We start from the raw sequence: 12,508 nt of genomic DNA, 5'->3' as shown, positions 1-12,508 counted from the left end.
AGTTAAAAGCCTACTGTTTAACATCTATCCTGTTGCCATATAGTCCTGTCTGTTGTTCCCTTGTGGAAATTCAAACTCCAAAAACGCCTAGCTGATGCCCCCCTTTGTGTTGCTCTATATTCGTCCACTTCATAATTATCCCCTGAAAGTTTCTCTCACTATCATGTCTTATTGCCCCTTCCTTTTCTTTCTCACGAGATAGATCACGACCGCTTCCCTCCCCTCTTCTTCTCAATCTTGTCCCTCCCCGGCACATACGGCGCCGCAATCCCGACCAACTTCTGCGGCTGATTACTCCCCACCAAACCCCCTCCTGCACCTCCACCACCACCACCCTGCTGCCCAGCCGTAAACTCGAACCTCCCGGCCGTCCCCTGGTTTGACCCCCCCGTTATCACAACCGGAACCCCCGGCGTCGGCGCCTTGAGCTGTTCAGCATGTAACTTATCCAAACTCTCGCCCACGATTGCGTACTGATTCCAGTTTATAGGCGGGCATCGGACGACAGTTTGTGGTTTGGGTAACTTCCTCCATGCTGGCTCCTTTTCCTTCTCCTCTCCATCTTGCTTCTTACTGTCCTCGTCGGAGTCGTCAGAGTCAGAGTCGGAGGGCGGTGATCCCCCGAATAGACCCTCCTCCTTTTGGCCAACCTTTCCGGTTGTGAGGTCTGCGACAAAGGAGGCTGGGTCGGAGAGGGCGGAGAGTTTAGCTTTGTGGAGGGATTGGATGTCTGCTTGGGCGCGTTGGCGCTGGAGTTGGAGGATGGAGATTGCTGATTTGAGGGCTAGGACGTCGGGGTTGGAGTCGAAGTCTAGTGGGACTGGTTGGGGAGGGGGGATGGCGGTTTGGGCTTGGGGTTGGGAGGTATGGGAGAGGGGTGGGCGGGAGAGGGAGAAGTCGGGGATTGTGGGGGGTGGGATGGGGGTTTCTTTTGGGAGGTGAGGGGGGAGGGTCGGTTTGGTGGGGTCGAGTTTGGGGGTTATGGGGGATATTGGGGGGCGGGTTGGGGAGGGTGCTCTAGGGGTTATGATCGTGGTGGGGAGTTGTGGTGGTTGTTGATGGCGTTGTGGTGCTGGTCGTGATGATGAGTTTGGTGATGGTGGTTGAGGTTGAGATGGTTGTTGTTGAGGTGCGGAGCTGGGTCCGGAACCGTGCGCCGCGCCGGAGGCCGACGTGGCCTGTGTTCCGTGGTTTATGATGGTGAGGCCAGGCATGGTCGCCGGTTGGTGTTGGGTCGCGCGCGAGGCTCTGAAGTTGGGTTGAGGAGCAAAGCGCGTTTTGCGCAAGCTGAACTGGGAGCGCAGAAAAGTTAAGTCAAAAAACGTGAGTGACCCGACAGAGAGCGCGGCTTGCAGATGCGGAAGCAAGGGGAAGAATGTTTGTCTGCGCGGCTTGTTGGTTGACGTTTGGCCTCCAGCCTGACTGAGGATGTCAAAGAAAGGCGGGGAATTAGGCGACGGCGGCTTGGGGGTCGCCAAGGGCGGATGATTAACCGACATTGCCCCACCATGGTGGGGCTAAAGTCTGTGCGTCCCGAATCTTGACTTTCGGAGAACCTTGACAGCATTTGAAACACTCCCTCGCTGCGAGGCTTCGAAAATCGAAGATGTTTGACTTCCATCCAGTTTTGGCTGAGGGCTTTACGCGCCTATTGTTCTTTTTCTAGGCATAAATCGAATCATTCCTACAGGACTCCTGCAGTTGCCGACCAATCACTGCCATGTTTATCCCACTGGACCTAAATCAAGACCAAGCTAGAAGACGGAGATGCAGTCGAAGCACAGTGCCATTCGCCAGACAAGACAACGTTTGATATCAAGCTCTCTCCTGGTAGGTTAGGTCGGGCACCGGATGCAGGGCAGGATGCTCCGGTGCATCTGAGGTCCTTTCTGGATGACCTCTTGACCTTCCCTCCCAAAGAAGAGCTGAACTAACTTGCTTCTCGGAGACTTGGTCTGAGAACTGACAGCTGCAGGCTCAACAGTGCGCGCAATCTTGCTCGCTTCTCGAGTCCGCACATGTCTAGACCTGAAAGAAACCAGCCTGCATTTTATTGGCATACGTTGACCCTTACCACGAGTTGTCAAGATTTTGCAAGCTACGAGGATTTTCCTAGGATTAGCCCTAGGTTGCATCTGGTTAATATATCTTGCGGCATTCGGGATCACGTACCCAGTTCTCTGGACTCGCCAATCTCGTCGGTTCATGGCACCATCCATCATGCCGCCCGTCTCGGGAGGTGACGTGGGATCGACATCCAAGAATGTTCCAGATTTCGGGAGAGGGGGCTTCCATAGAAGCAAAGAAGCATGCAATTCTCAACCCGTTGACGACGATCCTGCACAGTCTTTGGACTCGAAAAGATTCTTCCTCTGTGCCAAGGCCGTTTCCCATCCTCGACTGTGATGCATCATCGAACCAAGGCCAAGCGACATCCACCCAGTCCAATGCAGGCTGGTTTTCTCGCCAATGTTGCAGCCAGGGTTCCTGCTGCTTTGGGGTTGACACCGCCATGAAATATTGCACTCCGCGCAGGTTACATACACTATGTCATTGAGCAAGCTCAGATTTCACTCAACGATATAAGTGGTAGGCTCTGGCAACTCGGCACCGGGGGTTGGTATCGACAAATTCCTCTTATCTGGTTTTCAGCTCGTGGCGGCTACATTCTTTGACTAGCGCCTGTTTCTGTCTCGGGATCTCGTGGCTAGCTTCTGAGTTTGCTTGGCTTGTTGCTTTTCGTCCCCAGGGTCCTCTATTGGTGACCTCCCTCACACCAGACTTCAGATCGGGTATCTCTTGCATGTCTGCTTGCTTCTCCCTTGGCTTGGGTCTGGAGTGAAGAAAAGGCTAGACGGTTATCTATATAGCGTAGCCATTTCAGGAGCCGTCGAGATATCCCAAGAATACCACCACCACAAGAAGCTCAACTTTTGGACCGGCATCGATTTGAAGACGCATGCCAAGTTGCAACACTTGGCCCAGATAGCAATTCCGGTTCCAGCAAAAACTCTAATACTTTCGAGTCAGCCAAGCATTCTGCCAGTGCGTAGGATTTCATCGTAAGGTTTACAACTTGTTTCTGACTGGTTTAAGACTGACCCCTGATGAGCTGTAGAAGAGCTTGCTCAAGCCGAAGAACACTCCAAACACGCTCCTTCCAAACGGAGATAATCTCTCATAGTGATTCTTTTCATGCCCCTCTTCCGCCGGTGGCGTGGTCATCATCCGGAGTTACACAGTCATTGTCGGCGAAATATAAAGGAATTTTCTTACGTCCTCGACAAGTCAATATTAGTTGGCGTCTGGATGGTGTCCTGATTTCCCTTCAGCTGTGTGGCCGCTGTGTTACCAGCTCTCGAACAGCCTTCATCACCGAGCCGAGCTATCAAACCAAACGAGAGTCGATACCTGGGTATATTAAACCTCAACACCAGACGAAATAGAAACGTTCTCAAGTCGACCTCACCTTCACCTAAACAGACCAACCGGGATCCTCGCACCGACCTCACCTCCACACCCAACCCAAACCAAAACACCCACCATGGACCCAACCTACCGCACCTCCTACCCCCCAGCCATGTCCGGCGCAAACCCAGAAGCAACAGACCCCCAACACCGGTCCAAATCCCGCAAAAGCAGCAAACCAACCTCTGTCAAATCCTCCTCCAAGAAACAACAGCCCCCCTCCCCAATCAAAGACAGGAGTCGAAGCGAAGGCGGAGGTGGAGGGAAACTCCTGGGAAAGGTCTCCAAACTCACGGGCTGGCTCTCAACATCCGAGCCCTCCACGCAAGCTCTTCTGTCACACCAAAAAGAAGCTTTCCGCAAGGCGGGGATCCCCCTGACGGATAGTGAAGCTCACTCCAAGCTCAGGGCACCGATAGGGGAGATCCCTTCTGATGCGATCACCTCGACGACGGGACCTGATCCGGAGGAACTGCTCAGGAGGAGGAAGGAAGAGAGGAGGAGAAAAGAGAGGGAGAGGAGGGGGAGTGAGCTGATCGCAGGGGGGAGTATAAGGAGTGGGGGGAGTGGTGGAAGTGGGAGTTTTTCTGGGTATAGCACGAGTGGGGGGAGTGGGAGTTTTAGGAAGGGGGAGGTATCGGGGTTAAGTCCGGTTGGCGGGGATGGGGGCCAGCAGCAAGTGCCGTGGAATTATGGGTGGGATGACAAATGGCAGTGAAGGGGAGGTCTTTCCGAGGGGATAAGGTTGGAAAGGAAAATGTTTATGCGATGAACTTGGGAGGAATATTCTGCATGTACGATGGCAATGATGAGAAAAGTAAGACCAGAGAGATCAGGAAAGTGACCCCAAAATCGACCACTTTGGAGACAATTCATCCGAAGGCAGCAGTGTAGCCAAAGCAATCAAGGTTGAGGCAACGTCTACGAAGCCTATATGTCGAAACGCACCAAGGGACTCTCAGCAATCAAAAACCATGTGCCCCCAAAAGTGCCAATTCCTTGCCTGTCGATGTTAGTGGCCGATCCATCGTAGTTTTGGCGTTCGGGAAGGTTGAACAAACCGACCAAACCGACCAATTAGCGTCCTGCTACACCCAAAACAGGCCTATCATAGAACTAACAAGTTATGACGTCGTTGATTGTGGGAGGAGACCCCCCCCCATGACCTTGCTGCGACAAGGCGAAATTGATATCTGATCCGTCACTAAAGAAGAACCATATCTATTTTCCATCATTTACAAGGCCGCTTTAGTTTTTTCACTTCGGTTATCTTGGTGGGGAATATCTTCACAGGACATAGAGACAATGAACTGCTGCTAGTCGGCACCATAGTCTAGTCTACCCTTACCTTCACATCTACAACCTTAACCTACCTTGCTGTCACTATCTCACCTCTCACCATGTCCACAAACGGCATCCGGTCCTCGGACCGGCGCTACTCCTCCGAAGAGGACCACCACCCCACCACAACAAACGAACACACCCGCCTCCTCCCCAACCGCGTCGACAGCACAACCTACACCCCCTACAACCCCTCCAACGGCCCTTACCTCTCCCCCGACGACCCAGCCGTGTCCCCCTACAACCTCTTCACCGTCCGCCTGGTCCGCTACGCCACCGTCGCGCTCACCATCCTGACATTCATCTGGTGGGTGTTGATGGTCGTCTCCGTCTTCGTCACACCACCCGGTCTTCACGTTCGCGGATCACCCTTCTTCAGCTTTAGTTACGCTACTGTTGCGCTAGTTACGCTTACCATCTCGTTGATCTTCTTTGCGGTGCCGAGTAAGAGCCAACGGGTTCTGAGTCTGGTTCTTGCGGGGCTGTTGCTGGTTGATACGACTGTTATCGTTGCGGTGACGAGGACGAGACATGAGGAGATTTGGGTTGGGATAGGGAGTGTCGGTTGGGCTACGCTCATGGTGGGGTGGGTGGTCATTGCGGACAGGACGGTTCAGTGGGGTAAGGCGGAGGAAGAGGAGAGGTTGACTGGGCGGCCGGAGCACAGGAGGACGTTGCTGGAGTGGACAGAGGTGCTGCTGTCGAGTGTGGCGCTTTCGGTGATTACTGCGGTGGTGGTGCTCATGACTTGTACCTTGATCTTGAGGGCGGTTGATTCTGGGCTGAGACCGCCAGGTGAGAGGTACTGGGTGGATGAGGACAAGTACCAGATTCATCTGTACTGCTACGGGAACAAGACTGATGCCAGCGGGGCAAAGTCGACGACGGTGTTGATTGAGGGAGGTGAGGATCCGGTTGAAAGGGGCCTGTGGCAGCTGGCCGAGAATGCGGTCAAAAATGGCTCGATTGAGAGGTTCTGCTTTGCGGATAGGCCCGGTATGGCTTGGAGTGACACTGCTCCGTCGCCACTCTCGGCCAGCATGGCTTCGGATGTTTTGGGGGAGACATTGTCGAGGGCTGGAGAGGAGGGTCCCTGGGTTTTGGTCAGTGCTGGGATTGGGTCGATCTACTCGAGAGTGTTCAGCTCAAGACACGGAGAAGATGTGAGGGGCTTGTTGATGATTGATCCGCTTCATGAGGATCTGCTCTCAAGAGTTGGAGACCCAGGCCGTGGGTTTTTGCTCTGGCTGAGAGGCGTCATCTCGCCGTGCGGAATTGATAGAATCCTCGGTGCGCTACTCAGAGGGAGACGCTCCATGGACCGAGTTTGGGGCCGTGCCTCGTATCAATCTGGCACCACCATCTTTGCCAAACTGCAGGAAAGTCTGGTGGCCGACTCTCTCACGAAGCGAGACGTTGCTTCAAGCCGGGCCATTCAGGACAAGGAGACGCCACTGGTTATTATTAGCTCTGGGGAACAAATAAGACGGGATAGTGAGTGGGAAGCTAAGGTATGTACCTGATGATGGCACCGGTTTTATGCTGAATGCAGGCTGACTGGATGATTGTAGCAACGGGATCTAAGCCACCTTACCAGGAAGCTGGAAGACTGGGATATTGTTGACAAGGCTCCCCATCGTGTCTGGGATACCCTCGAGGGGAGAGACGTCATCGAAAGGAGGTTGAAGAAATTGGTAAAGGCCTAAGATGGGGTTTTGTATAAGTGCGTTGGTGGTGGGTGATGTTTAATAACATGTGTTGATGATGGTAGTTATTTTGTCCTGCGTAATATTTAGTCACTATGAAAAGAGCTCGTGTTTTCTGCATGCAGGTCAGCATGAGTATGGGTTCCTGCAGCTGATTATCGACTTGCGTGATGTACGAATATTCATCTGCATGGCATACACCTACCGATGGGAGGTCGAGATGATCAAATCGAAGATATCCGAGAAGGGGGTCCCTTGATTCGTCTTTGTAAATAGCATCGAAATGCCTCCTCCATAACCCCACCCGAGGAGCAATTGTTGCAGCCAGAGAGGAACACCGTTGGGCCCCTCCCTGCCTTTGCATCATCCCATCCCATCCCATCCCGTCCCGTCCAAGCTCCACGGGTACACAACAAAAAACCCGGCAGGACAAAGCAAAAGGACGGTGCCTGTGCCTTGTGCTTCTTCTTACCTACTCATGTCTCTCTGCAGGTAAGGGAGACGGGAGGGGGATTGTTCTCCTCACAAACAGACACTTTGGGCCGAAATGCATCCAAAATCCCATGGCACGATGCTGCCATTCCTCTGAATAACTTTGGGCATAAGTGGGCAATTTCCCCATTTGGCCGTTGTCACTAAAAATTATAGGGCACCAGCGGAAAGGTCTTGGCGGCGGAGCAGGACTCGGGCAGCGGTCATGGCTCTCTGCGGCGACCCTAGGGAAATTCAAGGAGAAGGATGCGCCCATCTCCCGCGTGTTGTTTCGAGCGTCAAGCATCTTATCTTGATTCTCTTTCCAAGCGCGAATACTGATCGGCCGTTGATGATTCTGATCTCTGCCTCTACCTACACAACGGCTACGCTACGGCACCCACAGGTCTTATTCGAGTGCGACCTCCCCTAAAAGAAGGCGCTGTCCCTGTCTCCCAGCAAGCCTGAAATTGGCGCTCCGCCGTGGCGGGGGGCTGTCGATCGCTGCTGTCTTGACCCGACTGGGGAGAGTAGGTAAGGTACCTAAACTGTGGACCACCCACCTCGTACTGGAACCCGACCTCCTGAACGTCTTCCACTCCTGTCATCTCCAGCCAACCTCAGCGCATCCGCATCCCCATCCCACGACGTGCAATCCATCCGGGCCAGACATTGGGACGTCGAGATCCGAGTTTGCAAAAAGACCGAGCCGGCTGCACCTCTCCTCTCCATACCACGAGGCTGCCCTTTTTCGACTGCTCCGCCGACTCGCTGCCCAGTAAGGTCCAAGGCCCGCTGTTGCTCTCGCTCGCTCAACGTCGTCGTCGTTCAGCCTCAACCTCCCATCGTGCGTGCCCAGCCAGCCGATTATTTGCTCGACACTTGTTGCCCGCACAGCCTCTGCCCAGAGCGACGCTTACCTATCGTGTTGGTTATCTTCAGCCCCGCCTTTACCAACGCATACTACATTCAGACCGACTGCCCGCAGCGAACTATCGTCGTTTTATTTTGGCCCAGTCGTGGCTTGATGTCGGGCCCTCTCCTGGCTGAGCCCCCGGTTTCCTCACTCCACGACCGCGCCCGCGACCCCGACCCTCGAGTTTTGCTTTCACCACCACCACAACCCCGATTGTTTACTTTGGAGACGAACGCACATGGTGTAGTGTGACGAACATCAGTGGACGGATTCAGGATCAGTCCACAATGGCAGGATACGACTATGGTGGTGCTGGCGGCGGAGCTCCTGGTAGCCTGGGCCTAGGAGGCGGCGATTGGGCACACGGTGATCCTCGTGGGAACCCTCACGGCCATCCTCACAATGGCAGAGCCCCAAACTCACCAGCAGCTCAGGGCAGCAACGGAGAAGCAGACTTGGAGTTGAGACAAAGCGGCGAGCGCAACAGATCGCGGCCACGGCAGGCTAGGACAGCCAGTGGCCAGGTGCGTGTCTGCAAGAAGTGTGGAGAGCCTTTGACAGGTCAATTCGTTCGCGCTCTGGATGGCACATTCCATTTGGACTGCTTCAAGTGCCGGGTAAGTTGTGATTTTTTTTTTTTTTTTGAACATGCTGCTCTCTAGTTGGCGGTGTGGCGCTTTTTGGCCCTTGTGTTGTTTTCTAACCGCTTTGCAGGATTGCGGACAAATCGTAGCTTCCAAATTCTTCCCAGCAGAGGACGAGAACGGCGAGGGACAATACCCCCTTTGCGAAACGGATTACTTCCGACGACTAGGCCTGCTGTGCCATCAATGCGGTGGAGCATTACGAGGTTCCTACATAACTGCGCTCGATCGCAAATACCACGTCGATCACTTCACCTGCTCCCTTTGCCCAACAGTATTCGGTGCTCAAGACAGCTATTATGAGCATGATGGCCAGGTTTATTGCCATTACCATTACTCGACCCAGTTCGCCCAAAGATGCAGCGGCTGTCAAACCTCGATCCTGAAACAATTCGTTGAAATATTCCGAAACGGACAAAACCAGCACTGGCATCCTGAATGCTACATGATCCACAAGTTTTGGAACGTCCGCCTCAATTCACCACAAGAAGCGCCTGTCATCACCCAAGATGACACTGCGGGCCGCGAGCACGTCCGCGGCGAGGAGGAACGCATGGAGGAGAAGGTATACCGGATCTGGAGCGTGCTGTCGACCTTCGAAGAATCTTCGGCTGCTTGTATATCAGATATGCTCCTGCATGTGAGCAATGGCGCCTATGTGGATGGTGTCATGGTGGCGAAGAAGTTCATCTTCCATGTCGACATCCTTTTCCGTTCTGCAGACCGGCTCGACGCCACTATGTCCAGCGACGTGGACCCAAAATGTAAGAAGAACCCTCTTGGTGCACCCTAACCTCGTAACGTTGTGCTAATGGAATACGCAGCTGGTTTGGCATACGGGCGTGAGGCCAAATTGCTTTGCAAAAAGATCGTGGCATTTTTCTCGCTGTTGTCCAAAACCCAAGACCGTGTTACACGCAAGCCTGGTGTCACGCAAGAGCTGTTGACGCTTGTCACCGGTCTTGCCCACTATTTGAAGCTACTTATCAGAATCTGTCTGCAAGGCGCTCTTCGGATCGAAAAAGAAAGGAACTCACCAGATGGCCTTTACAATTTCCTGGATGATCTGAGCGATCTCGAAGTGCTCAAAGTGGACGACCATTCTACAACCACACTCCAGTTGACTTCGGGCATGTCCAGATTATCAGCACATGACTCGGACCAGTGCATCCTCTGCCATAAGCCCATCGAAGACGAATGTGCAAAGAGTGGAGATAAACGGTGGCACCTGGCCTGCGTCAACTGCTCGCATTGCGGCAAAGAGCTTGGTCGCAAGCTTCAAGAGGCCCGGTTGAAACCCTACGACACCAAGGTATTTTGCAGTACTTGCGACCCTCATATTCCTGCACACCTATCGCCGTTTGAACACATTACCAAGCTTCAACAATACGTCTTCCTGCTCCAGGTTGCCCTGGCTAGACTGCTGGAGATTCTTCGAGTGAACGGCGCTCTTGACAATGGTGACGATCCAAACGGAGGCGATCTTGACTCTGCTGAGGGTAGGTCCAGGCAGCAAGGGGGCGATTATCCACGACATCATCGAGAGTCGTCCTACGAGAGCGCTCTCAATGATGTCCGGAGACTAAAGAGCACCCGTATGGACAAGCACTTGTCGTCCAGCTTTAGAAAGGCAAGGACATCAAGGATTCTGGATGGACCTGAGAGCAGCAGCGTGCGGCCAGGGTCGGCTGGTGGCACAGGCGAGGGGGGTCAGAGTAGGGGATTCCATATTGTCGACGAGCGCGGGCCTATCGATGAAGAGGACATGACATTGCCCAATCAGGACGCCTTGACACTCGACGATATCCCAAGGATTGTTGCGGCTGAGCAAGCAGCAAGGGAACAAAGGTCCTATCAGCCAAACCAGAACCGCCAGGAGCTTTTCCGGTCTCCGGCCACGGAACCACGACTGGGTGCTGGTGGTGCTAATAACATGCACCAGCGAAGTCTGTCAGATGGCAAAGGAGTCGGTTCACGCGGTCTCCCAGACCAGGGCACCATGCGAGGCACACGACGGTATTTCTCGGAGTTATCAGGACTGGAGTACTTTATCGTCAGACACTTGGCTGTCATGACGATGCATCCTATGGTTGAGAATGAGTTTACGCTGGAGGAGCTCCTGGGGTTCATTGAGAACAAGAAGGCTCCTACTTTCTGGAAGAACATTGGCAAGGCGTTCAAAAATGACAAGCAAAAGGCCGTCAAGAAGAAGGGGGTGTTTGGCGTCCCATTGGAAGTCATCATTGAGCGGGACGGTTGCGAGTCGACCGATGGTGTCGGACCTGGTACTTTGAAGATCCCTTCCATTATCGACGACATCATCTCGGCAATGAAGCAAATGGACCTCTCGGTTGAAGGTGTCTTCCGAAAGAGTGGTAACCTCAAGAAGTTGGGAGAGGTGGCCGAAGCGCTGGACAGGGAAGAGGATGTTGATTTTAGCTCGACGCATGTTGTTCAGCTGGCCGCCCTCTTGAAGCGATACCTGCGAGAACTCCCAGATCCTTTGATGACGCAGAAACTCTACCGTCTTTGGTTAACAGCGGCCAAGATCCCAGATCCAGAAAAGAGGAAGCACTGCCTGCACTTGGCATGCTGCTTGCTTCCAAAAGCAAACCGCGACTGCTTGGAAGTTTTGTTTTGTTTCTTGAAATGGGTGGGATCTTTCCACCAGGTGGACGATGAATCCGGATCCAAGATGGACATCAGGAATCTGGCCACCGTCATTGCCCCCAACGTTTTGTTGGATGCCAACAAGGCTGCAAGCCTTGACAGCGACCCCATGTTTGCCATTCAGGCCGTGGAGGTTATAATTGCTAGTATTGAGGAGATGTGTCTGGTAAGTTTCATGTCTGCCTCCACTTTTGTGAACAACACGCTAACACGAATGTAGGTCCCTGATGACCTGGCCGATCTCCTGCAAGATCAATCATTATTCAACAACAGTGCCGAATTGACAACCAAGGAAATTCTGAAGCGTTTCGGCGACCGTGCAGCCAACGGCCCAATCCGACAGTATAGTGACGTAGGAGAGCTGATGGGCCGCCACGACAACAACCCCAGCCGCCCACCGCCGAGGAGGATAGAAACCGACCCGGCATCATGGCAGCAGGAAAGCAGCGTGCGACCAATGCAGGAGCCAACGATACCAGCCTTTGCGGCAGCGGCAACACCACCTGTTCAGGGCACGCCACCACCACACAAACGTGGACCGTATGACCCGCCCCAACAGTCACCATACAGAGGACCGGAGGCCGGGAACCAAGGGCATTTGACACCATCACAGCCGCCACAACAACAGCCGCAGCACAACCAGCCTCAGCCAGGACCACCAGGACAGGGAAACAGAGGGGAGTGGAGGAACTCGGGGTGGGGGAGACAGAATAACGGGTTGACTACCGGGACTGCGTAGGAAGCAGTGGCGGAACAGTTGCCTCCTTCTCCGCCCTCTGGGTATATGAGACCGGAGTTATGATACCTACCTCCCCTCTGGGTACAGAAACAAAAAGTCGAAAAGGAGGGTTGTTGTGGTCACTACTGGTTTGAAGATATTGCAAGCATAGTTGCAGGCGTTTTTTTTTTCCTTTCTTTTGTGCAGTGGGTTTCCATTTGTTTGTTTGTTTGTTTGTTGGGAGTAAGGATGGAGGTGGTAGGAGGGTTCAAGTTCAATCTTTCTCTGGGGAAGAGCGCTTGTTGTTACTTGGCACACGGTGGACAAACAAAGGGGGTTTTTGTTATTTAGAGTGTTGTGTGAAAGAAAGACAGAATTGATGGATGGGTTTGACTTGGAATGGATTGGGAGAGTGGGAGTGAAAACACTGAAATCTTGGGTGGTGGTGGTGACTGTTTGTATGTGACTGTGTCTGTGTCAGGGGAAGGAGAGAGAGAGAGAGAGAGAGAGAGAGAGAGAGAGAGAGAGAGAGAGAGAGAGAGAGAGAGAGAGAGAGAGAGAGAGAGAGAAGAGA

General features: G+C 53.4%; 5 protein-coding genes across 5 annotated transcripts; 4 read left to right on the top strand and 1 right to left on the bottom strand.

Annotated features, from left to right (window-relative positions):
• Nucleotides 1-203: 203 nt before the first annotated feature.
• QC764_113290 (uncharacterized protein) lies at nucleotides 204-1,499 on the bottom strand (the record flags this gene model as incomplete). Its single annotated transcript, XM_062942580.1, has 1 exon — nucleotides 204-1,499. One exon carries the CDS (start codon nucleotides 1,497-1,499, stop codon nucleotides 204-206), a length of 1,296 nt encoding a protein of 431 aa, XP_062805618.1.
• Nucleotides 1,500-2,803: 1,304 nt separating this feature from the next.
• On the top strand, nucleotides 2,804-3,184 carry QC764_0016160 (uncharacterized protein; the record flags this gene model as incomplete). Its single annotated transcript, XM_062939980.1, has 3 exons — nucleotides 2,804-2,838; nucleotides 2,871-3,045; nucleotides 3,119-3,184. The coding sequence occupies 3 exons, from the start codon at nucleotides 2,804-2,806 to the stop codon at nucleotides 3,182-3,184; spliced, it is 276 nt and encodes a 91-aa protein (XP_062805617.1).
• A 360-nt stretch (nucleotides 3,185-3,544) lies between these two features.
• Nucleotides 3,545-4,186, top strand: QC764_113295 (uncharacterized protein; the record flags this gene model as incomplete). Its single annotated transcript, XM_062942581.1, has 1 exon — nucleotides 3,545-4,186. One exon carries the CDS (start codon nucleotides 3,545-3,547, stop codon nucleotides 4,184-4,186), a length of 642 nt encoding a protein of 213 aa, XP_062805616.1.
• A 682-nt stretch (nucleotides 4,187-4,868) lies between these two features.
• On the top strand, nucleotides 4,869-6,665 carry QC764_113300 (uncharacterized protein; the record flags this gene model as incomplete). Its single annotated transcript, XM_062942582.1, has 2 exons — nucleotides 4,869-6,320; nucleotides 6,381-6,665. The coding sequence occupies 2 exons, from the start codon at nucleotides 4,869-4,871 to the stop codon at nucleotides 6,513-6,515; spliced, it is 1,587 nt and encodes a 528-aa protein (XP_062805615.1). The 3' UTR covers nucleotides 6,516-6,665.
• A 383-nt stretch (nucleotides 6,666-7,048) lies between these two features.
• On the top strand, nucleotides 7,049-12,487 carry rga1 (Rho-type GTPase activating protein Rga1). Its single transcript, XM_062942583.1, has 4 exons — nucleotides 7,049-8,519; nucleotides 8,617-9,310; nucleotides 9,371-11,382; nucleotides 11,437-12,487. Exons 1-4 carry the CDS (start codon nucleotides 8,190-8,192, stop codon nucleotides 11,953-11,955), a joined length of 3,555 nt encoding a protein of 1,184 aa, XP_062805614.1. The 5' UTR covers nucleotides 7,049-8,189; the 3' UTR covers nucleotides 11,956-12,487.
• Nucleotides 12,488-12,508: the final 21 nt, after the last annotated feature.

Source organism: Podospora pseudoanserina, chromosome 1 (genome assembly GCF_035222485.1).
Source record: "Podospora pseudoanserina strain CBS 124.78 chromosome 1, whole genome shotgun sequence".
NCBI lineage: Eukaryota > Fungi > Ascomycota > Sordariomycetes > Sordariales > Podosporaceae > Podospora > Podospora pseudoanserina.
This window is presented reverse-complemented; position numbering and strand designations above follow the sequence as displayed.